The sequence below is a fragment of the Oncorhynchus keta genome, chromosome 20 (genome assembly GCF_023373465.1).
Source record: "Oncorhynchus keta strain PuntledgeMale-10-30-2019 chromosome 20, Oket_V2, whole genome shotgun sequence".
Lineage (NCBI taxonomy): Eukaryota > Metazoa > Chordata > Actinopteri > Salmoniformes > Salmonidae > Oncorhynchus > Oncorhynchus keta.
In genome coordinates this window covers 7913403-7936842 of record NC_068440.1, presented here as the reverse complement: position 1 = coordinate 7936842, position 23440 = coordinate 7913403, and the positions used below count along the sequence as shown (strand labels likewise).

At 41.6% G+C, this 23440-nt stretch overlaps 1 protein-coding gene across 2 annotated transcripts; it reads right to left on the bottom strand.

Moving 5' to 3' along the window:
* Nucleotides 1-649: 649 nt before the first annotated feature.
* LOC118399270 (voltage-dependent calcium channel gamma-4 subunit-like) lies at nucleotides 650-14455 on the bottom strand. 2 transcript variants are annotated; one of them, XM_035795204.1, is made up of 6 exons: nucleotides 14345-14455; nucleotides 13907-14197; nucleotides 13187-13414; nucleotides 6614-6697; nucleotides 4358-4498; nucleotides 650-2765 (listed from the first exon to the last, which is right to left on the bottom strand). In XM_035795204.1, exons 2-6 carry the CDS (start codon nucleotides 13935-13937, stop codon nucleotides 1948-1950), a joined length of 1302 nt encoding a protein of 433 aa, XP_035651097.1. In that variant the 5' UTR covers nucleotides 13938-14197; nucleotides 14345-14455; the 3' UTR covers nucleotides 650-1947. The 2 variants fall into 2 exon arrangements, with proteins under 2 accessions (XP_035651097.1, XP_035651099.1); XM_035795206.1 differs by lacking the exon at nucleotides 6614-6697.
* Between the last annotated feature and the right edge of the window lie 8985 nt (nucleotides 14456-23440).

The following is a 23440-nucleotide window of genomic DNA, read 5'->3' as shown; positions in this document are numbered from 1 at the left end:
ACATTACACATGTTTTTGTCACCTCAAAGGGGTTCATTTGTTGAGACGAGTCAATGTCCCAGTCTGTTTTGTAGATGTCACACGCTGATCTGTTTCACCTGTCTTCGTGCTTTTCTCCACCCCCCTCCAGGTGTCACCCATCTTCCCCATTACCCCCAGTGCATTTATACCTGTGTTCTCTGTTTGTCTGTTGCCAGTTCGTCTCGTCAAGCCTACCAGCGTGTTTTTTCCGCGTTCCTGTTTTTCCTAGTTTCTGTTTTCTAGCCCTCCCGGTTCCAACCTTTTCTGCCTGCCCTGACCTCGAGCCTGCCTGACCATTCAGCCTGCCCTGACCTCGAGCCTGCCTGACCATTCAGCCTGCCCTGACCTCGAGCCTGCCTGCCGCCCTGTACCTTTCAGACTCTGACCTGGTTAATGAACTTATGCCTGTCCTCGACCTGCCTATTGCATGCCCTTTGTATTTTAATACATGTCAGAGACTCGCACCATCTGCCTCCTGTGTCTGCATCTGGGTCTCTCCCTGTGTCGTTATAGTAGATCCAGCTATATGAATGGAACAAATTTGCACCATTTAATTTCCAAACATTTTTACATTCATTTGTACTATTACCATCTTGTTTAGATGTCAAATAACACACTCCACACAATACATTTTCATATATAACTTTATTGAATATATTTATTTTATTTTGTATTTATTTTTGAGGCTCAGAATGTTGTATTGCTTACCCATCACAAATGTCCTTAGTTTGATGAATGTGTATTAGAGTAGAAATATAATTGATTATGATCACAGGATCACAGGCTCTCAGCCCCCTAACCCCAAGGTAGGATCTTTAAAGCAGTGGTTCTCAACTGGTTTTTCCTCAGAACCCAAATTAAACCAGATTGTCTCAGTAGTGACCTAGTATTTGCATTGCAAAAGAAAATATGTGAAAACGCAATCTGGAAAACTATTTTGAATTCCATATTGATTGTAATTGTAGCAATTATACGTAAAAGAAAATGTGTCAAATTTACACATATTCTTGATGAAGAATGTTAATAAACTTGATTGTTTGACTCCACAAAATCAACCAAATTCGCTAAAAATAGTTCCAAGATTAAACGATTTCATCACTTTCTACCTGGTTTTTAGTTTAAGTAAATGTTTTAATTATTTTATTTTATACTCAGACACGAGAATAAAAACAACAGTAATGTGATCATATTCAAGAAGTTACAATGGGTATACCCATTCAAAACCTCCCGTGACCCAAATTTGGGTCCCGACCCACGATTTGAGAATCACTGCTTTAAAGAAGAACAATAAGAATACAGTACATACCATCACTAAAATAAAGCCTATAATCTAATACACTTGTCATGAAGAATAAAAAACACAGATTAGGCTATGTTGGTTATACCTGTAATAACAAACAAAAACAATAGCCTTAAAAATGTGATGATAACAATAATTATAACAATAATAACAATAATAGTAACAATATTATTATTATTAATAATAATAAAATAAAATATATTTAAAATAAAATACAAATACAATATTACACTCATAATTTGTGCACATGCTTCCTGCATGACACCATCAGATTTAATTGTGATGGAGCTGGAAATCAATGAAAACTTTAAAATACAAAAATCATAGTTCAAAATGTACAAATTTACCCTTCATTTACGATTACAAGAAACAACAGCAATGTGATAATATTATTACCATCTTTACAGTCTTGTAACCTGGCTATGATAATCAAGCACTCGGAATGATAAGACAAACCAAAGTTTACAACTATAGACATATTGTGCATTTCAAAATGAATATATACTCAATACTGTTGTTAATAATACATTTGATATTCTCGTCAGTGGAATAGATATATTCATAGTAGTCAAAAACAGACTGAGATGGCCCTGCACCTCCATGGCTCTTGCTCCTATCTCCAAGGCTCACACTGGCGTGGTTCTCCTGTTCAGCGTGTCCGAGTCAGTGTCCCTGTTCCGTTTGCCCCCGAAGCGGTCCAGGGTGCCCATGCCCCTCTCTCTCTCCATGGTGCCAGTGGACAGAGGTGGCTGCTGGGGGGTAAGACCGGAGGATGACAAGGTATTCAGGGGCGCAATGGCAGTGCCGCCAACCGCGGCATTCTGGCCCGCCGCAGAGAGGTTGGACTTGGAGAGAGAAGGCAGTGTACCGCTCATCATCACCCCCACTTCCTCATTGGGGAAGTAGCTGTGCAGCTGGTAGAGGGAGGCCCGGTCGACCGTGCCGTAGAGGGGGGGCCCACCGCCACCAAGACTCCCCATCTTGGAGTCCCGGGTCAGGGTATACATGGAGATATCGCCCCCTACTCCTCCACCAGCATGGTGCGGGTTGGGCAGGGTGGCCACAGAGAAAGGCGGGGCAGATGGCGGTAATGCAAAACTCTTGGCGTCTGTGGGTGAGGTGTCACAGGGGGAGCGTGGTGGGTCGGTAGAGTGCGAGCTGGAGCGGGAGCGCCGGCGGAAGCGGTAGCTGGGCAGGCGGAGCATGGCGTGCGTGGTGCTCTTGAAGAGTTCGGTGCGTGAGCGGCAGCGCAGCTCCTTGTTCTTCTCGATGTAGATGTTGACGGCCAGGACGCCCACCATCTCAGCCAGGATGAATGAGAGGCCTCCGAAGTAAAAGGACCAGCCGTACGAGTAATGCCACTTCTTGTCCTCGTCCTTCTTGGGCGAGATGTCGCTTAGCGCCGCAGAGATGTACACTATCACGCCGATGATGTTGCTCAGGCCTGGGGGACAGACAGAGGTGAGACGTGTAAAAAAAAAAGTGAGATATAGACTCGAATATACACTGAACAAAATACACGCACAACATGTAAAGTCTTGGTCCCATGTTTCATGAGATGAAATAAAAGATCCCAGAAATGTTTCAAACGTACAAAAAGCTTATTTCTCTCAAATTTTGACCACAAATGTGTTTGCATGCTTTTTTAGTGAGCATTTCTCCTTTGCCAAGATAATCCATCCACCTGAACGGTGTGGCATATCAAGAAGCTGATTAAACAGAATGATGATTGCACAGGTGCACCACTCTAAAATGTGCAGTTTTGCCAGACAACATAATGCCACAGAGTTGAGGGAGCATGCAAATGGCATGCTGACTGCAGAAATGTCCACCAGAGCTGTTGCCAGAGAATTGAATGTTAATGTCTCTACCATAAGCCACCTCCAACGTCGTTTTAGAGAATCTGTCAGTACGTCCAACCGGCCTCACAACCACAGACCACATGCAACCATACCAGCCCAGCAAAGGACCACCACATCTGACATCCCTGTGGGATCGTCTGAGAGTATTTCTGTCTCTAATAAAGCCCCTTTGTGGGGAAAAACTCATTCTGATTGGCTGGGCTTGGCTCCCCAGTGGGTGGGCTTGACTCCCAAGTGGGTGGGCCTATGCGCTCCTAGGCCTACCCAAATCTGCGCGCCTGCCCAGTCATGTGAAATCCATAGATTAGGACCTAATAAATGTAGTTCAATTGACTGATTTCCTTATATGAACTGGAACCTCAGTAAAATCTTTTAAATTGTTGCCTGCTGCGTTCTTTTTACATTTTTGTTCAGTATAATGTCATTGATTTTCTCTGAGCTTTTCCATAGGGGGGTGGGGGAATGGCTCTAAACGAACCGTCTCAACTTGATTACTTCTCTTGTGTTATGTCTCATTGACGCATATCTCCACTTAGGAGGTAATATATGGCATATTACTAAATAAACCATATTTATTACTTCTGTTGTGTTGTGCCTCATTGACCCGAGTCTCCACTCAAGGGATGATATACTGTATGTGGTGGCAGGTAGCCGAGTGGTTAGAGCGTTGGGCATAACCGAAAGGTGGCTGGATCAAATCCTCGAGCTGACAAGGTAAACATCTGTCGTTCCGCCCCTAAACAAGACAGTTAACCCACTGTTCCCCGGTAAGCCGTCATTGTAAATACGAATTTGTTCTTAACTGACTTGCCAAATTAAATGTAAAAAAATCTCATTTACATGTGGGAAATCTAAGCCGCAACCAACATCATTAACGTGAAACGAGTTATGGGGAGGGAAAAACAACACAAAAGTGAATATCATGGATGGATGAAATGATGGGGATAATTATATTAGCCTATTAGAAACAACAACACTCGTTTCCGAGTTCAGAGACCATTGAGAACATTTAAGGCAGAGTAGGGCATTCCATCATAACAAGAGGAAAAGGAGTATGAGTCACCATCGAGCATGATTTGAACTCCAGAACTAGGCTTCATCTGCGTCCAGGAAACCAGCCCCATGTGTACTGAGTAATAGAGAAACTGTCAAGAACAAGACGCCGGCGCCTTACCAGCAGCCACAAACAGGATGCCTCCTCCTAGTATGATGTTCCTCTTGCTCTTGTAGAAGCTGCTGGATGCAACACACATCGCTCCCATCAGGAGGAGTATAGCACTCAGGATGGGGAAGATACTGGAGGCTCGGACCACACCTGCAGACGGAAGGTGGTGAAATGTTCCTTAGTTGCTGATCTAAGGTCAGTTTCTTGTTGACAGTGGTGAATGGTTACAGTTGTGATTTGGGAAGGGTAATTTGAGCCTGGATCTATGCCTATGGGTATCTTCTACCTGGACCTTTGCTTAGATAGGAGATCCTATCCTCTGATAATACTGGAAGCGACTTTAAACTTATTGTGTCGTAACCTGCTGAGCTTAGCAAATACGTGTATTAAAGATGAATGATTAAAGATAAAGTTGTGAAGGTGACTTGTAAGGGGTAGAAACCCAAATTATTTCCCACTCGTTTCGTTCCGAACAGAACCATTATTTGTTAAGTTACGTTCCGCTGTTCCGACCAGCAAAATAAAGTTCTGAACCGGTTTGAAGCGGTTTGAAGCGGTTTGAACTCCCCAAAAAGTACCGGTTTATATTATTCCTTTCTGTTCCATTTTAAACCTCTAAAATAGTTGGGGGAAAATTACATTTAGCTGTAGATGAAATTACTTCACCAATCAGTGCAGCTAAACGAGCAGGTAAGCGATTTAATCTGTATAGGAAAGTCACAAAGAGCTAATTATATTTTGCCGTAACAGCATGGTTTTAATCATAATGAAAGACAAACACAGACACACTGTGCTGCCAGTCACAGTGTAAGGCGCCAGATGCAACTGAAATGTTGCAGGGGAGGACAAAGCAAGAGAGGAGGGGAGGAAGCTTGCCTTGAAGCGCTGGGAATCTTGTTATGATGCACTATCTGAATTACGCCCACAGAATTATACCTACGGAGGATCAGCTTGAATGTCTTTGAACTTCTGAGTTGGTTTAATGTTGGACCAGAGCAAACGTACCTAGCTAACAAGCTTGTGTGTGCAGAGCAGCACTAGAATTAAAAACACATCTTACTTTTCTGTACTTAATAAAGCCAATGTGGTAACTATAGTATATCTCCCCAATTTCTGAAACCATGCTTGTAACGTCATCAGGTGGCTACAGTAACCTATGCAGGTAGCCTACACACACACGTACACCCTCTGGTAAAGATGTCCAGTTGCCAGGCAGACGCTGGAATATGTTTCTGAGTGACACAGGGGCTTTGTTGTGGACTGGAAGAAAAACCATGTCCGGAATGTAAAAGAATGTTATTAACCGGTTCCCATGCTTTTAAAAATAACGGTTCCGTTCTGGAACAGTATAGATCACGGGCTCCGTTACTCAGATAATTGTGTTATTTTCCAGTTTTTGATTCTGTTCCCTGAACTGGTTCCAACCCTTGCTTTTCCGGCTGCGTATGTGACATTGTCACCATCTGGGGTAGAGTAATATACCACACTAAGCATTTATTTTGTAACACCTTTCATAAATTGCTAAATGTATCCTACATTCTTATTCCAACCGATGTTCTGGTTGGATTGGAATATCCTATTCCTTTGTTATAATTCCCTCCGGCAAATGAGAGATACTGATTGAGTTAGCTAACTCTTAACCTTGTACCTCGGCATTCACTAATGCTGTTTCCCAGCATTTCTTTTCATTTCGACATCACATCTTTCTAGTGACATCCTCCCACTGCCCACGTCTCCTTACTCACGCAAGAGATACTCTGCTGGATCCCACGTCTCCTTACTCACGCCGGAGATACTCTGCTGGATCCCACATCCCCTTACCCACGCAGGAGATACTCTGCTGCATCCCACGTCCCCTTACTCAAGCAGGAGATACTCTGCTGCATCCCACATCCCCTTACCCACGCAGGAGATACTCTGCTGCATCCCACGTCCCCTTACTCAAGCAGGAGATACTCTGCTGCATCCCACGTCCCCTTACTCAAGCAGGAGATACTCTGCTGGATCCCACGTCCCCTTACTCAAGCAGGAGATACTCTGCTGCATCCCACGTCCCCTTACTCAAGCAGGAGATACTCTGCTGCATCCCACGTCCCCTTACTCCCGCAGGAGATACTCTGCTGCATCCCACGTCCCCTTACTCACGCAGGAGATACTCTGCTGCATCCCACGTCCCCTTACTCCCGCAGGAGATACTCTGCTGCATCCCACGTCCCCTTACTCATGCAGGAGATACTCTGCTGCATCCCACGTCCCCTTACTCACGCAAGAGATACTCTGCTGCATCCTGATCATAGTCTGCATCGTCCGGGAAATGATTGATCTGAGAACACACTCCTCTCTTCAGCCCTGAGAAGGAGAGAGAGAGAGAGAGAGAGAGAGAGACCCTTGAGGAAGAGACGTGCCATTTCCAGGCCCAGGGAAATGTGCTCATCTGTGGGGACACAAATGTGCGTACAGGAACACTACCTGATCTAACGAGCACACTGTACTTTGTCAATGGTAGGTTACGGGGGGACTCTTTGGGGAGATTCACCTACTGCTCACCTCTTGGCCACAGTACAGTAGACTATATGATTACAGACATTGACCCTTTCTCTCTCAGCTCATTCACTGTCAAGCCACTAACACCTCTGTCTGATCACAGCCAAATCACGTTGTTCCTCAAAAGAACAGACATGGAAACAACCACACATTCACAGCCCAGTAAGCTGTACAACATCAGCAATTCATACGGATGGGCCCAAAACAACACAGAAGAATACCAGAAAGCAACCTGGAACCAAAATATCCAAACACTCTTAGATAACTTTCTGGATACCACATTCACTCACAATAAAGAAGGCATCAATCTGGCAGTAGAAAACATCAACTATATATTCAGGCAAACGGCAAAAGAAGCACAATTGAAATTGAAATAGATAAAAAACAAAACAAAAAAGACCACAGATAACAATTGGTTTGATGCAGATTGTAAAATTATAAGGAAAAAACACTATCCAACCAAAAGCACAAAAACCCAAATAATGGTGAATTACGCCTTCATTACTGTGAGACTTTAAAACTATATAAACGTAACACTCAGAACCAAAAAAACACAGCACAACAGCAAGCAGCTGACACTAATTGAGGAGTCCATAAACACACACAACCTCTGGCAAAATTGGAGAAAAAAAATCTAAACAAGATGAATTAGCGATACAAAATGGTGACATATGGACGACCCATTTTAAAACACTCTACAAATGTAACGGTCGTTGTATGAAGGAGAGGGCCAAAGCGCAGCATGGTAAGTGTTCATCTTGATTTTTAATAAGAAACGTGAACACTGAAACAAAAACAATAAACGACAACGTGCAATAACTCAACCGAAACCGTACCGTGTGGACCAAACACTGACACGGGAAAACAAACACCCACAACTCAAAAGTGAAACCAGGCTCCCTAAGTATGATTCTCAATCAGGGACAACGATTGACAGCTGCCTCTGATTGAGAACCATACCAGGCCAAACACAGAAATAGCAAATCATAGAAAAACGAACATAGACAACCCACCCAACTCACGCCCTTACCATACTAAAACAAAGACATAGTAAAAGAACTAAGGTCAGAACGTGACAACCAGACCTTTCAAATTGACACAAACGCAGAAAGCCCAATTCATGAGAAGTTGAATGGATTAGAAAAAGCTATAAAGGACAATAAAAATCCATTGGACTCCCCAATTACTGACCAAGAGCTCTATAAGAAACTTCAGGCTCTCAAATTTAAAGAGGCATGCGGACCTGATGGCATCCTAAATGAGATGCTCAAATTCACCAGTGCAAAATTTCAATTGGCTATATTAATTTAATTTGATCCTGAGTGTAGGTTATTTCCCTGACATCTGGAATCAAGGACTCATAACCCCAATCTTTAAGAATGGAGACAAATTTGACCCTAACAATTACAGAGGCATTTGTGTGAACAGTAACCAGGGGAAGGTTTTCTGTAGTATTATAAACTTCCTTGATAAGCACAATGTCTTGAGTAAAAGCCCAATTGGATTTATACCAAAACATTGCACAACTGATCATATTTACACCCTACACACCCTGATAGATAAACATGTCCACCAAAATAATACCAAAATATATGCTTGCTTTATCGACTTCCAAAAAGCATTTGATTCTATTTGGCATACAGGACTATTCTACAACGTTATTGAAAGTGGTGTAGGGGGTAAAACATATTATATAATTAAATCAATGTATACTGGCAATACGTGCAGCATTAAAATTGGTAAGAAAATAACATAATTTTTTAACTAGGGGCGGGGCCTTCGCCAGGGTTGCAATCTGAGCCCTGCACTCTTCAATATTTACATTAACGAATTGGCCACTATTCTAGAAAATTCCTCAGCCCCTGGTGTTAGTCTCCACAATTCAGAAGTTAAATGCCTACTCTTCGTAGATGACCTATGCCTGCTGTCAACCACAGCACATGGCCTACAGCAGAGCCTGGACCTGCTAGAGCAGTACTGCCAGACCTGGGCCCTGGCAGTAAACCCCCAAAATACTAAAATAATGATTTTCCAGAGAAGATCCAGATCTCAGGGAATTAAACCAAAGTTCTCAATTGGTACAACATATATAGAGTACTGTACACACTACAATTACTTAGGTTTAAAAATAAGCTCAACTGGACACCTTAATGAGGCAGTGAATGAGCTGAGAGAGAAGGCACGCAGGGCATTCTATGCCATTAAAAAGCTAATTCAAATTGAAATACTTATTACAATTTTGCTAAAACTAATTCAATCTGTCATTGAACCAATTGCACTTTATGGCAGCGAGGTGTGGGGTCCACTTACAAAACAAGATTTCAACAAATGGGACAAACACCCCATTGAAACCCTACATGCAGAGTTCTGTAAGATGATCCTACATGTCCAGAGGAAAACTACAAATAATGCATGCAGGGCAGAATTAGGCCAATATCCACTAATAATAACAACTCAAAAAAGAGCAATTAAGTTTTGGAAACATCTCAAATACAGTGACCCGCCTCTCATATCATTACCAAGCCCTGCAATGCCAAGAGCTGAGCAAAGAAAAGAGTCCTCTCATCCAGCTGGTCCTGAGGCTGAGTTCACAAACCTGTTCAACTAACGCACTGAAGCCTCAGGACCAGATCATCCAATCAATCAGGATAAACCAAATTACAACACGGTCAAAACAAAACTATATTGGGAAACACAAACACAAAGCAAAATGCAGTGCTATCTGTCGCTAAATCGACAGTACACCGTGACTAAATATTTTACCATGGTTACTGATCAAAACCTTAGAAAAACCTTGACAAAGTACAGGCTCAGTGAGCACAGCCTTGCCATTGAGAAGGGTAGACACAGGAAAACCTGGCTCCCTGTAGAGGAAAGGCTGTTCAAACACTGCACAACAGCAGAACCTGAGACGGAGCTGCATTTCCTGTCAAAAATATAAAACAATTAGAGAGTGTCATTTTCCCAAATTTGAAACCTTTATTCAAGAGAGAGAGAGAGAGAGAGAGAGAGAGAGAGAGAGAGAGAGAGAGAGAGAGATGGATAGATGGATAGATGGATGGATGGATGGATGGATGGACAGAGAAAGAGAGAGAGATGGACAGAGAGAGCAAGAGAGCAAGATGGACAAAGAGAGAGAGATAGGCAGAGAGAGAGAGAGAAAAACGGACAGAGAGAGAAAACAGAGATGGACAGAGAGAGAAAACAGATGGACAGAGAGAAATACAGATATATGGGAGAGAGATTGGTATTAGAGAGTATTGGAGACAGAAACAGGACAGGACAGATATCTGGGGCTTGGTGTATGGACATATTAAGTATTCATTTGAATCCCTTTTCAAGTCGGTTGTGACAGTCAAATGAACCACAAACAACCCTTTGTACTCTGAAGAGGACAACAGACTTCATCAATAATTAAGAAGCTGTAATCAGTATGTTGAGCATCTGCCACAAATATTATATATAATGGTTGTTGTTGTCCTCTTTTGCGGTCTATCACTTACTGTAGGTAGCAAATGGAGTCCCACTCCATCAGACTATAACTAATGACTCATCACTCATACTTCTGACTCGTTATAGGAAACTAGGCGTATGTCCGCGTCACTATTTCACAGGAGAGACATTTAAAAAAAAATCTAAACGCATTTTTGGGCAGAAATTTCTTCTGGAACATCTTTTATTTATTTATTTATTTTAATTTTACCCCTTTTTCTCCCCAATTTCATGGTATCTAATTGTTTTTTTAGTAGCTACTATCTTGTCTCATCACTACAACTCCTGTACGGGCTCGGGAGAGACGAAGGTTGAAACATACTGTCCTCCGATACACAACCCAACCAAGCTGCACTGCTTCTTAACACAGTGCGCATCCAACCCGGAAGCCAGCCCCACCAATGTGTCGGAGGAAACACCGTGCACCTGGCAACCTTGGTTAGCGCGCACTGCGCCCAGCTCGCCACAGGAGTCGCTGGTGCGCGATGAGACAAGGACATCCCTACCGGCCTACCGAACCCGGACAACGCTAGGCCAATTGTGCGTTGCCCCACGGACCTCCTGGTCTCGGCCGGTTACGACAGAGCCTGGGCACGAACCCAGGGTCTCTGATGGCACAGCTAGCGCTGCAGTACAGCGCCCTTAACCAATGTGCCACCCGGGAGGCCCCATGTGCCTTAATATCAAACATGTACAGCATGCCATCTGTAAATACAAATAAAATTGTAAAATTTCGAGCCTCGTTGGTTTAGCCACAGAAAAAGGCAGCAACCTTCCCGTTTGCTATGATAATGAATGGCTTGACATGCCGAGACATGAGTCTGGATTGGTCTGCCATGTAGCAGGCTTTTATCTATTTAAGCTGGTCAGTATTTTTTTTTTACCTTCATTTTACTAGGCAAGTCAGTTAAGAACAAATTATTTTTTTCAATGACGGCCCAGGAACAGTGGGTTAACTGCCTGTTCCGGGGTAGAACGACAGATTTGTATGTTGTCAGCTCGGGGACTTGAACTTGCAACCTTTCGGTTACTAGTCCAACGCTCTAACCACTAGGCTACCCTGCCGCCCCTAGAAGTATGTGTAGGTAATTCTGTCTAATGTAGTTTACATATATATATATATATATATATATATTGCGTAATAGAACTGCATAAGTGTTGCTCTCCACTTTCTTGAGGACCGAGTTTTGAAATCAGTGGAATGCATGGTGGAATTAGAGTATGATACAGTAGCTAAGGAAATGGAGAAAACACTCTGGATTACATTTTCAAACTAAGGGCAACCGTGGCATCCGTGACAGAGAGGGAGAAGCATCCATCCATGTATATGGGTAAGATAGTCTAGCTAGCTACATTTTCTGATATTACACGTTTCGAATTTAGTCAGAAAGTCATTTTCATTTCAAGTTAAAGTGTACTATTAGCTAGTTAGCTAACGTTACATTTATGATCTGTGTCATAATATTATTTGTATCTCAGAGCCATTTGCTTTGCTAGTTATAGCCTAATGTTAGCTAGCTAACATTGAACCTGATTGGTTAGCTACCTGCAGATTCATGCAGGGTAGTAACGTCGTGAGTTGGGATTATGGTTCACTGTTTAGCTAGCTACATGTCTTAACAAAAGACTCCACTATGCACGTAACCATTTCAATTTAATGTTAACGATGTCACTGCGACAACTGTTGATATACGTAGCTGGTAAATTCGCTCTGGCTATCTACTCCGATTTCAGAGCACTTTCGTCTAAGTTACCAAGGCTCTGGATAACATAAAAACAGCCTAACCAGCTTTGCTAGGGCGAGTAAAATAGTCAGAGTAAGCTGTTCTCTCATTTGTGTCTGGAAGTAGCTACCAAGCTAGCCAACGTTAGCCAGTTAGCTTGGGTGCCCGACTGCTGTTGTTGGACAGAACGCTCGGATCAACCCTTAAAGAGACGGGTGGGGCTAAAGCTTAAGAGGGTGTGAACGATGCTGAATAGGTGTAAACAAAAAAGAGCTCTTCAATAGGTGCACCAAAACATTCAAAGGCCATTTTCTCAAAAGTGAGGTTACAAGTTTATCAACTTTCAAAGCAGAATTACATTCCCATTGTTCCTCAACTGTAGTGTATGATAAACCATTTTCTAGCTCTGAGTCTCTACCTGTATCCAATGTAAAAATAAAATAAAAAAAACACAATTTCAAATTTGCTACATAAGACTGAACCGAATTGGTCGATCACAATTGCCTCTTTAGCATTCGCTGGTCTCACGAAGCCAAACCTTCAAAATCAAGTCATTGTCACGCATGGTTCTCGACAAGACTAGTTTCTCGCAGATGACAATAGGGTAAAAATGCTCATGTTAGATCATGTTAGATAAGAAGCTCTTGAAATGTGCCTTTTTTTCTCCTGACTGTCTGCCACTGCCCACTGGATGTCCTCTAAATGCACTCCAGGCAGCACTGTGTCGAACCGTGTCTTTCATGGTTGAGCTGCTCATCAGCTGCACAACAAACACACTCTTGTACACACACCTGCACATGCATGTATGTGCACATAAACGCGCGAGCCAAACACAGTGATCCACCCACCCACCCACACACACACACACACACACACACACACACACACACACACACACACACACACACACACACACACACACACACACACACACACACACACACACACACACACACACACACACACACACACACACACACACACTGAGGCATTCATCTGACCCCACCAAAAGCCTGGAAATACACTGATTCCCCCATCACCCCTCCCCCTCCCCACAAACATCTAGACCTCCCCTTACCCTCCAGACAGCAGATCCTCCAGAGGCCAGAGTGGGTGAGGGCACCAGGGTCTTTCTTGTCCTTGTTGTTGGGGTCGTCCTGGGAGGAGTTGGCCGTGCTGTTGCAGATGAAGGCCCGTGCGTACAGCCAGTAGTCCGTCCCAATGGCCACCGCCATCAGGGAAAAGGCTGCAAACGCCCCCAAAGTGGTGAGGACAACCTGGATCCCCTTCTCCCACCACACCATGACTGGGCCGGAGAGGGGGAGGAGAGAGAGGGATTGAGCAAGAGAAGAGCTGGTGAAATGGAAAAGATGCCTGAAAAGCTACAAATCAAGAGTATCCTCTTGAATGGTGTGGGTGTGTCTGTGTTTCAAAGGAAACAACCAATATGCCACAATTGACCCGTTATTGACCTGGATGTCCAAAACCTGGTGTGTCGATTTCAATTCAATAAGACTTTATTAATCCCAGAGGGACAATTAGAAAGGCATTGTCAGTTCTTTGTCTCTCTGATGACTTGTAATTGTTTAAATACAAAAGCCCTTTGAGAAATGGAAAAAAACTAAAACTTCAGTATAACTGTCTCGTCTAGTTACAGAATAATTACTTGGGTAAATCATATTGTTTCCTTTTGAATCCAGGCATCTGTTAAGATGTCTTTGGTTAAGTGTTAACGTTAAGTGTGTGTGCGCGTGTGTGCGCGTTTGGTGAAGTGTGTTTCTAGTGAAATGTGTGTTACCTTGGGGCATGCCTCTGCCTTTTGCCTCCATGTCTGCAGCTTGCTGTTCCTCGTCAGTGAAGAGTGCGCATTCAGAGTCCCCTCTGTCCAAGCCACATCCATAGACCGCTCTTCCTCTCTCGTTTCCTCTCTTCTCGTTCCCCTCTCTCTCTCTCTTTCTCTCTCTCTCTCTCTGCTCCCGTGTTCCTCCCCTTCTCACTTACCTCTGTCTCTATGTGAACGTGGATCCACAACTCGAGGTTTCGTCCCTCCTCTCAGTAAGTGGCCATGGCATGCGTCTCAGCGTTGCTCCTGTGGGGTGAAGAATAAGAAGAAAAAAGAAAGGATTTAATAAATGAATGTGGTGTGAGAGGGAAGCCAAGTAAAATGGTCTTTCTTAACCTTACAAAAAGATGAATCATTAATACAACTGGGTTCGAACATTATGCCATGACCAACCCGAAAGGAAAGAAGCTGATCCGTTTCCACATTTCACCTAGAGAGAGACAGAGGGATATATAAAGCAAGAGGGAACAGGAAAGAAGCGAGAGAGCGTGCTCTATTCCATTGCCATGGCAACAGCAAATTCCAAAGTCTAGGACGGAACAGAACACTGCGAGTGAGAAGCGAGTGGGGGGTGAGGGGCAGCTGAAACAGCTGAGGGGATTTTGCCGCGATTAAACAGTATATAAATACTGATGCTGAAGATCTCAATATGATATATATTTTTAAAAGAGTGAGTCATTTCAAAGCCATGATAAACCATGTAGAATCCTAGTGTACTGTTCAATTAAGGGAAGTAATCAAGACCATTCAGATGATGACAAGCACTTCGGTATCATTATGTAGTTGAGCTAACATATGCTGTATGTGAGCATCTCTGGTACACATCATGGCCATTAATATGGAGTTGTTCCCGCCTTTGCTGCTATAACAGTCTCCACTCATCTGGGAAGGCATTCCATCCGATGTTTGAACATTACTGCGGGGACTTGATCCCATTCAGCAACAAGAGCATTAGTGAGGTCGGGCACTGATGTTGGGCGATTAGGCCTAGCTCGGCGTTCCAATTCATCCCAAATATGTGTTCAATGGGGTTGAGGTCAAGGCTCTGTGCAGGCCAGTTAACTTCTTAATGATCCCTTCACGCGCCAATCCCGTTAACGGGATTGATTTGACAACACCCAGTGAAATAGCAGGCGCCAAATTCAAAAACAGAAATACTCATAATAATAATTAATAAATCATACAAGTGTTATACATCAGATTAAATATTAATTTGTTGTTAATCCAGCCACAGTGTCAGATTTCAAAAAGGCTTTACAGCAAAAGCAAACCATGCTATTATCTGAGGACAGCACCCCATCAAACATTTAAGAAATTACCTGTAATCTTGATCCAAACATTTCAAACAACTTTCCTGATACAACTTTAGGTATTTTTTTTACATAAATAATCGATCAAATTTAAAACGGAATAAACTGTGTTCAATTGCAGATAAAAACAAAGTGGAGCGAGCTTTCAGGTCGCGCGCCACAACCTCAACAGTACACTTCACTCGACCCTCATTCTGAACTACCCTACTTCTTCATTTCTCAAAGGAAAGACCTCAACAGACTACACTTCACTGCAACCCTTAGAAATCATTCTGAAAACTTGAAAAGAGAGTGACCCTATGGTTTGTCTTCGCCTGCCAAATAAGTTATGTTATACTGTTTTATACTGTGTTCTCAACATCCGGAAAAACACAAAACCAGGCATTTCATCTCCCGTCTGGAAAGATTAAACTGAACGCCGCAGCCCGTTGACATCTAGTGGCTCTCTCCACTGGCTTCCAGTTGATAGCTACAAGACCATGGTGCTTGCCTAAGGAGCAAGTGCCTTCTGAGGCCCTAAATCTAGGCCTTCCCTCCCTATGAGAAAACACATTGAAAACACACTCCCTCACGACGCCAGGACAGCGGAGTGAGACACCTGAAACCCCAAAAATACAAAGGATAAAGTAATCCTGATTTAGATGGTTTGTTCCACTGGATGTCATAAGGTGAATGCACCAATTTGTAAGTCGCTCTGGATAAGAGCATCTGCTAAATGACTTAAATGTAATGTAATGTAATATAATACTCACAGACATAATTCTAACAGTTTTAGAAACTTCCCAGTGGTTTCTATCAAAATCTACCAATTATATGCAGATCCGAGCTTCTGTGTCTGAGTAGCAGGCAGTTTACTTTGGGCACACTTTTCATCCGGACGTGAAAATAGTGCCCTCTAGCCTTTATTAACCTCTTGCTCCTACCTGACACGCAGGCGTCCCATCTAGACATCTGGAAATGCAAATGCGATCAAGTTGATCACGAGGCAATGTATATTCTATAGCTGTACGTCTGGAAATAATTTCCGGGTAAATCTCAACCAAAATATCCGGTCGGAGACCTGAAGAAATGGGCTGTCTCTTCTTCGTTTGACCAAGAAACAAAGCCTAGGCAAATGACAAGACTGTTGACATCGTGTGGAAGCTGTAGGTATTGCAACCTCGGCCCCATTTAATGTGGATCACCTTTATCAATCGGTTGAAGTGGCGCATGGATATATTTTTCCATTTTCAGTGATCAGATTTTCCTGCACTTTTCGATGAAACGCACGTTCTGTTATAGTCACAGCCGTGATTTAACCAGTTTTATAAACGTCTGAGTGTTTTCTATCCACACATACTAATCATATGCATATACTATATTCCTGGCATGAGTAGCAGGGCGCTGAAATGTTGCGCGATTTTTAACAGAATGTTTGAAAAAGTAGGGGGTAGAAGTAACAGGTTAAGTTCTTCCACACCGATCTCTAAAAAACATTTCTGTATGGACCTCACTTTGTGCACAGGAGTATTGTCATGCTGAAACACGAAGGGGTCTTCGCCAAACTGTTGCCACAAAGTTGGAAGCACAGCATCGTCTAGAATGTTATTGTAAGCTGTAGCATTAAGATTTCCCTTCACTGGATCTTAGGGGCCTAGCCCGAACCAGGAAAAACAGCCCAGACCATTATTCATCCTCCACCAAACTTTACAGTGACACTATGCATTCGGGCAGGTAGTGTTCTTTTGGTGTCCATCGAACTACTAGAAGGTGAAGTGTGTGTGATTCATTACTCCAGAGAATGAGTTTCCACTGCACTTTACGCCACTCCAGCCAAAGCTTGGCATTGCGTATGGTAGTCTTGTGTGTGGTTGCTCGGCCATGGACAATACTTTCATGAAGCTCCCGGCGAATAGTTCTTGTGCTGACTTAGCTTCCAGAGGAAGTTTGGAACTCGGTAGTGAGTGTTGCAATTGAGGACAGACCATTTTTTTCAGCACTCAGCGGCCCCATTCTGTGAGCTTGTGTGTTCTATCACTTCCCTTGTTGCCCCTAGATGTTTCCACTTCACAATACGAGCACTTACAATTGGCCGGGGCAGCTCTAGCAGGGCAGAAACTTGACAAATGTACTTGTTGGAACGTCACTGAGCTTTTCAGTACAGGCCATTCTACTGCCAACGTTTGTCTATGGAGATTGCATGGCTGTGTGCTCAATTTGATACACTTGTCAGCAATGGTGTGGCTGAAATAGCCGTATCCGTTCATTTGAAGAGTTGTCCACATACTTTTGTTTATCATAAGATGCAAACGTACATACAGAATGATTCATGAGCAGCAAATACAGTTACGTTTACAGAAACGACCTAAAATGCAACTTTTTTCTATATTAAATTAGGTGATGGATGCATCACTCATCAAATGATTCAGTGTACTGCAGGAGGAGCCTTGTAATGATAATATAACAGCCCAGAAGTTAGGTGATAGTCATCAAACAGGGGTTTATGACTCACTATTTCTACCCCAGTTTCAAGAAGCAAAGTAAGTTCAATCCATACCTGAACCTACTGAAACGTGTTTAAATGATACACAAAGATGATTTTCCTCCATATTAAAAACCATTAGAAGGTTTGTGTTTCTATAGTTGTTTCTGTACGTACTGTTTAGAAAGCAAATGACCTAGATGCACAGATGATGGAGGGGTTTTGCCATCGGCAGCACATCAACACAGAATGATGATAAAGGAAGAGATTGAGTTCACGGACAAACCAGAACCACATACTGAAATGCATGAATTTACAGCTTTGGGGTACATGTGGCATTAAATTATGGGTTGATTGGGGAGATTCTGTAAGACTATAACAATGCAGAGTGAACAAAACGTATGGGTTAAACAACAAGAGGGTAACCTCGGATATTAGTTGCACTTCTCCACATTGTGCACAAAGAGACACACATACATGCAGAAGCACACACTTTTCTTATCTTTGGTCTGAATCCTGAAATGTCCCCTGATTTGCACACTGTATGTAAAGTGTATTGTCAGTAAAGAAGAACTGTGCGGCAAAAGTTGAGGAGAGGCAAGTAGCTCGGGAATACTTACTGTGTAAGTATACTCGTGTGTACATGAGTGCGTATTTGCGTGTGTGCATGAAATCATAAAGCAGAACCATTGCATTGATATCTGCAAAACTAAATGCACAACATCCTGGTTTTAAGCAAACTGCCTTCATGGTCATTAACCAATTGCTGCTGAAGGGATTAGAACATGTGTTGTATCTGGAGCATCATAGAAAGCAGAAGCAAAGCCAGTGCATTTATTAACTGATGAATGTGGAGGTCTGTCTAAATGTAGCGCTTCCTCTGTCTTCTAGGCTAAGATCAATTCCATCTGTTTATTATCACCTACCACTATATGAGACCAGCAGCGCGCGAGAGAGAGAGGCATGCCAAGTTAAGAAACCTGACAAGATCGGATTTGAAAAAATCTGATTTAAAATAAAATGTTGAGTTATTAACAGCTTTTTAGTAGTCTCTACCTGAACACAGTTGATGCACGCTGGGAATATTTGCATATTTTGCTGAGGTAAATCGTCTCAAGGCTATTGATTTGGGCATAGCTGGCATTGTACCGAGTTGCCTACATTTCTGTGTAAACATGAAATAAATAACTATTATTTCAATGCAATATTGTTTTCAAAAAAACATGTAGGATAATTACAGTATGTGCATTTCGATATGTAGGCTAATATTGTGAAAATGAATACTATGCTAATTATGTACCTGGACCTGCTCTGCAGACTTAACACGCACATCCCTCTTTTTATCATGCAAATATGAAATAACTTTCGGGAAGCATATCATATAGATATTTGACACAAACTTTATTCTGCTTATGTTTGATCTGTACTGTAATCTGAATTTCGGCAGTAGTTACGGTGGACGGACTCTTTATGCGAGGCATGTGCAAGAAACGTGAGAATGAATGGTATTTATTGCGAGGATGGACGTCGAGGGATGCGGTGGGAGTTGGAGGGGGGGGGGTGCAGTGAGTGAAAAAGCTGTTTTTGAATAAAATGTCAAATCAGACGTTTAATTCCTTAATTATGTCATCCATTATAATAAACATTATTGTATAAATTAATAGGCTATGATTTTTTTTAAACGATTATTGGATCATTTATCAAGGTTTATTAGGGAGGGGGGTTATAGCCTATGAACGTAATGCCAGTCTCAAGTGGATTTATTAGGCATACATGAACCATCTTAAGACGGTATGAAGGTCAACCATTTTGGTCCTGGAGTTGCTACACCATGCCTTGGCAGTGCTGTGATATGATCCTGTCTAAACTAATGAATTTGAAGGAAAGCTTCTGATGTACGGTTCAACAGCCCTCTACACCTGTCAATCAACTGATCAAGGCATCCTGACGCACATCTTCTCTAAAACACAGATACTGAGATACTGGTTCAGACCGTTCAGTGCTCTCAGGGTGTATTCATTGTCATAGTGACAACTGCAAATAATACTTAAATGTACATGTAGGCCTATATGAAAATATAGTAACTCGTATTTAAATGTAGCAATTCAACAACAAACGCCCATTAGCCAGCGCATCTTTTACAGCATGTATTGGCCTCGTTGCTCAAGTGGTTTGCAAGTGATTTCCGACATGCATTTTCTATGCTGTAGGCCTGTTATACGTTCAGCAATTAGCAAGAGCAAAGCCTGCTTCTTTCCCCGAACAGTTAGGCCTAGTATTAAAACATATATTAATAAATGTCCTATATCGTTTGTAGCCGATAGCTTTTCCTGGGATTTCACGAGAAGAGGAATTGCCTATTGTGGAGAGGCTTGCGTAGTCTATCGCCTGTTGCGCACGGTAGCAGCTGGAAGAGAGAGGCTAATGATGTGACCCCGAGGGAAAAAGCGAAATATTAGCTACATATTAGGCTATTCATTAGTTAAATATTAGGACTATAAGCTAAATATTTACCTGGCAAAGTGCAAGAAAAATAAATGAACAAATTATGAAATTAAATTCCTCCAGGCTGCACTCTGTGGTCCCTGGGCACGCCAAGCTCGACTAATTGATAAGGCCTACGTTTTTGACAATTATTATCAAGTGAATACACAATTATTGTTCATAGGCTGTAAACTGCAGTGATGTATTGGGTCATTTTAATAACCACGCACACATCCTGTTTTGTTTCATAATGAAAAACTGCATAGGCCAACAGTCTAGGCCTCATTATGCAACCATTTGGATCAGTTTGGGTCTTTCCTCGTTAGTTTAGAAGGTCCGGAAAGGTACATTAGCAGGCCACTCATGGTGAAGGTCTATTTTGTCAGGATGTAACCCGGTGTTAAGATAGGCCTACTATAGGAACATATGGGTTTCTCCTTTCCAACTCTCAGCCCGTTAATGCTGGAGCCTATTTTACATTCAGCAAGCAAGAACAAGCTTGCATCTCTCCTCCTATAGGCTAGTAGGCTAAAGAAATCGAAATAAGGGTCCAACAAGCTTTTGTAGTGTGGGCTTTTCCTGGAACTCCACAATATCTGAAAGGAATAACCATGGCAGCCGGGGAGCCCAGGTGCATAATTGCACTACAGAACAATGAAGACAGACAGGCTGGGAGATGTAACATGTAGCCTATGTTAGAAGCGTATGCATATTAGCCCATTATTCATCAACTCAATGTTAGGCTTCATACCGCAGTGAATATATCCAGTCAATTTACAAAGAGAACGAAATTAAGTTGATCATAGGTAGTTCATGTGAGTACAAAACTCTAGGCTGTAAACTGCAGTGCCTATGTTGTTTGAATAACCGCTCAAAAGCCTGGCGTTTTGAATGCATATTCATTTCGAATTAACTGCATCTAGCCTGCCTGATTGGGCAACCATTTGCATCAGCAGTGGAGTACAGTACTCAAGTAAAAATACTTTAAAGTACTAATTTAAGTAGTTTTTTGGGGGTTCTGTACTTTACTATTTATATTTTTGACGACTTTTACTTTCATTTCACTACATTCCTAAAGAAAATAATGTACATTTTACTCCATACATTTCCATTGACACCCAAAAGTACTCATTATATTTTGCATTCTTAGCAGGACAGGAAATTGGTCTAATTCACGCACTTATCAACAGAACAAATGGTCATCCCTACTGCCTCTGATCTGGCAACTAACTAAACACAAATGCATAGTTTTGGAGTGTGCCCCTGGTTATCCATACATTTTCAAAACAAGAAAATGGTGCCTTCTGCTTTGCTTTATTTAAGGAATTGTAAATTATTTATACTTTTACATTGACTTTCAATACTTAAGTATTTTTAAAACCAAATACTTTTAGACTTGACTCAAGTAGTATTTTACTGGGTGACTTTCACTTTCAGTTGCAGCCGATGAGACAAGACTGTAACTAGTACCAATTGGATACCATGAAATTAGGAACAATTATATGTTTTCTTTATCCTTTTTATAGTTAAGGAAACTAAGCAGCACATTCTCCCATAAAAAAATTAAGACATCAAGAATATTAACAATTATGAATATCACTATGAATATGTTTCCATAATTTCTATACATGTAGACAATGCCAAAATAAATGCAAAACAGTTTCTGGATGCTCAACACAAAAAGTACAGTTAATATTAATGTATTTATTTTGTTTCTTTAGGTAATGATTCACAGGGTAATAATACTTATGGATCATTCTGTAAGAAACCTCTTTTGACCTTGTTAACAAGCAGGTATTTGTGTGGTAATAACCAGACATTTTCCAACAAATATCATTGATGAATGTATTCCAGTAAGTTGTGAAATAAGGAATGGAAACAATGTCCCCCTTGAAATAAAGTATGTATTGATCTGTTGTTCTGAGGGAGCAAGGAGAAACACATTTCTCCTATTGGAGAATCAACTGGACTAAGCGAAGGAAGGTCAAGAAGGTGAGGTCTGGTTACACCTCTAAACAACATGAGAGTTCAAGATGGAATAGCATCAAAGACTATGGTGAACTCTCTAGGTGTAACAGGGATATTGAAGAGATCAAAATAAAAAATCCTCAGAATTGAGTAACAATCCTTCTGCATTAAACAGTTGACTCACAAACAGGCTATAATTATTTAAAAAATAAATACTTTTTCTTAAAAAATAAATCATTTTTTTCTATACAAAATATCCTTATTGTTCCAAATGAAATACCTATGCAGGGGGAAAAAATATGTTTATATATTAACGACCACTCTAAGAATAATTCTCTATGAAAAGCAGGTCATTTTGTAGGAATCTTATCAATGTTATAGTTACAAAGTAACATAACAATGAAGCCACCAAAACGGGAGAAGATATAAAGTTGGATTCTTTAAGAAGTGTTCAGCCCAATTCATCTTAAAAGTATTATTTAAAGTTGGAAAACCTATAAAATTGTGACCACCATATTCATTTGTGTTCATAACGACAGATTTCCTAATATAATGTGTATGACTTTTCCAGATGAAGTTGAAAAGCATCTGGTCAACCGCTTTACCTATTTTGTTGTCAAGATGTAGGGACTGGGCTACATAAGTAAGTCTGGAGATACCTTCAGCTTTAGAAAGCAATACTACATACTCTACCTTTCAAGGATTAAATCCCTCTGCAACCAACCAATGATTCAACTTCTTTAATTTTTTTTCAATAATAGGTATGAAATTGATGTTGTTGAAATTGAAATTGTTGATCCTTAGATATGGTAAACCCAAGGTATGTTACTTATTCCTTGACTGGAATATTGCATATAGAAGGTATAACACAGTCTTTAACAGCAAACAATTCACACTTATTAAAGTTTAGGCAAAGACAAGAAAATATTTATCACATCGACTGCTCTAGAAATCTGGTCAGCATCTTTCGAAAAGAGGATTGTGTCATCTGCAAGCTGACTTATGATAATATCTGTCAGCATTAGAGATCCCTTTTATATCGCTGGATTTAACAAAACTTGTAAGAAGTTGGGTTGCAAGCAGGAAGAGGTAAGGCGAACTTGGGCAACCTTGCCTAATTCCTCTTTTCAAATCAAATCTAGGAGAAGTGGCAAGCTTTAATTTGATGGAACTGTTCCCATTCATATAAAGTTTTAATAGTACTACAAAATAATTCCCCAACAGTAGGTGAAGTTATGAGGGTGAAAGGCACCAAATTATTACAGT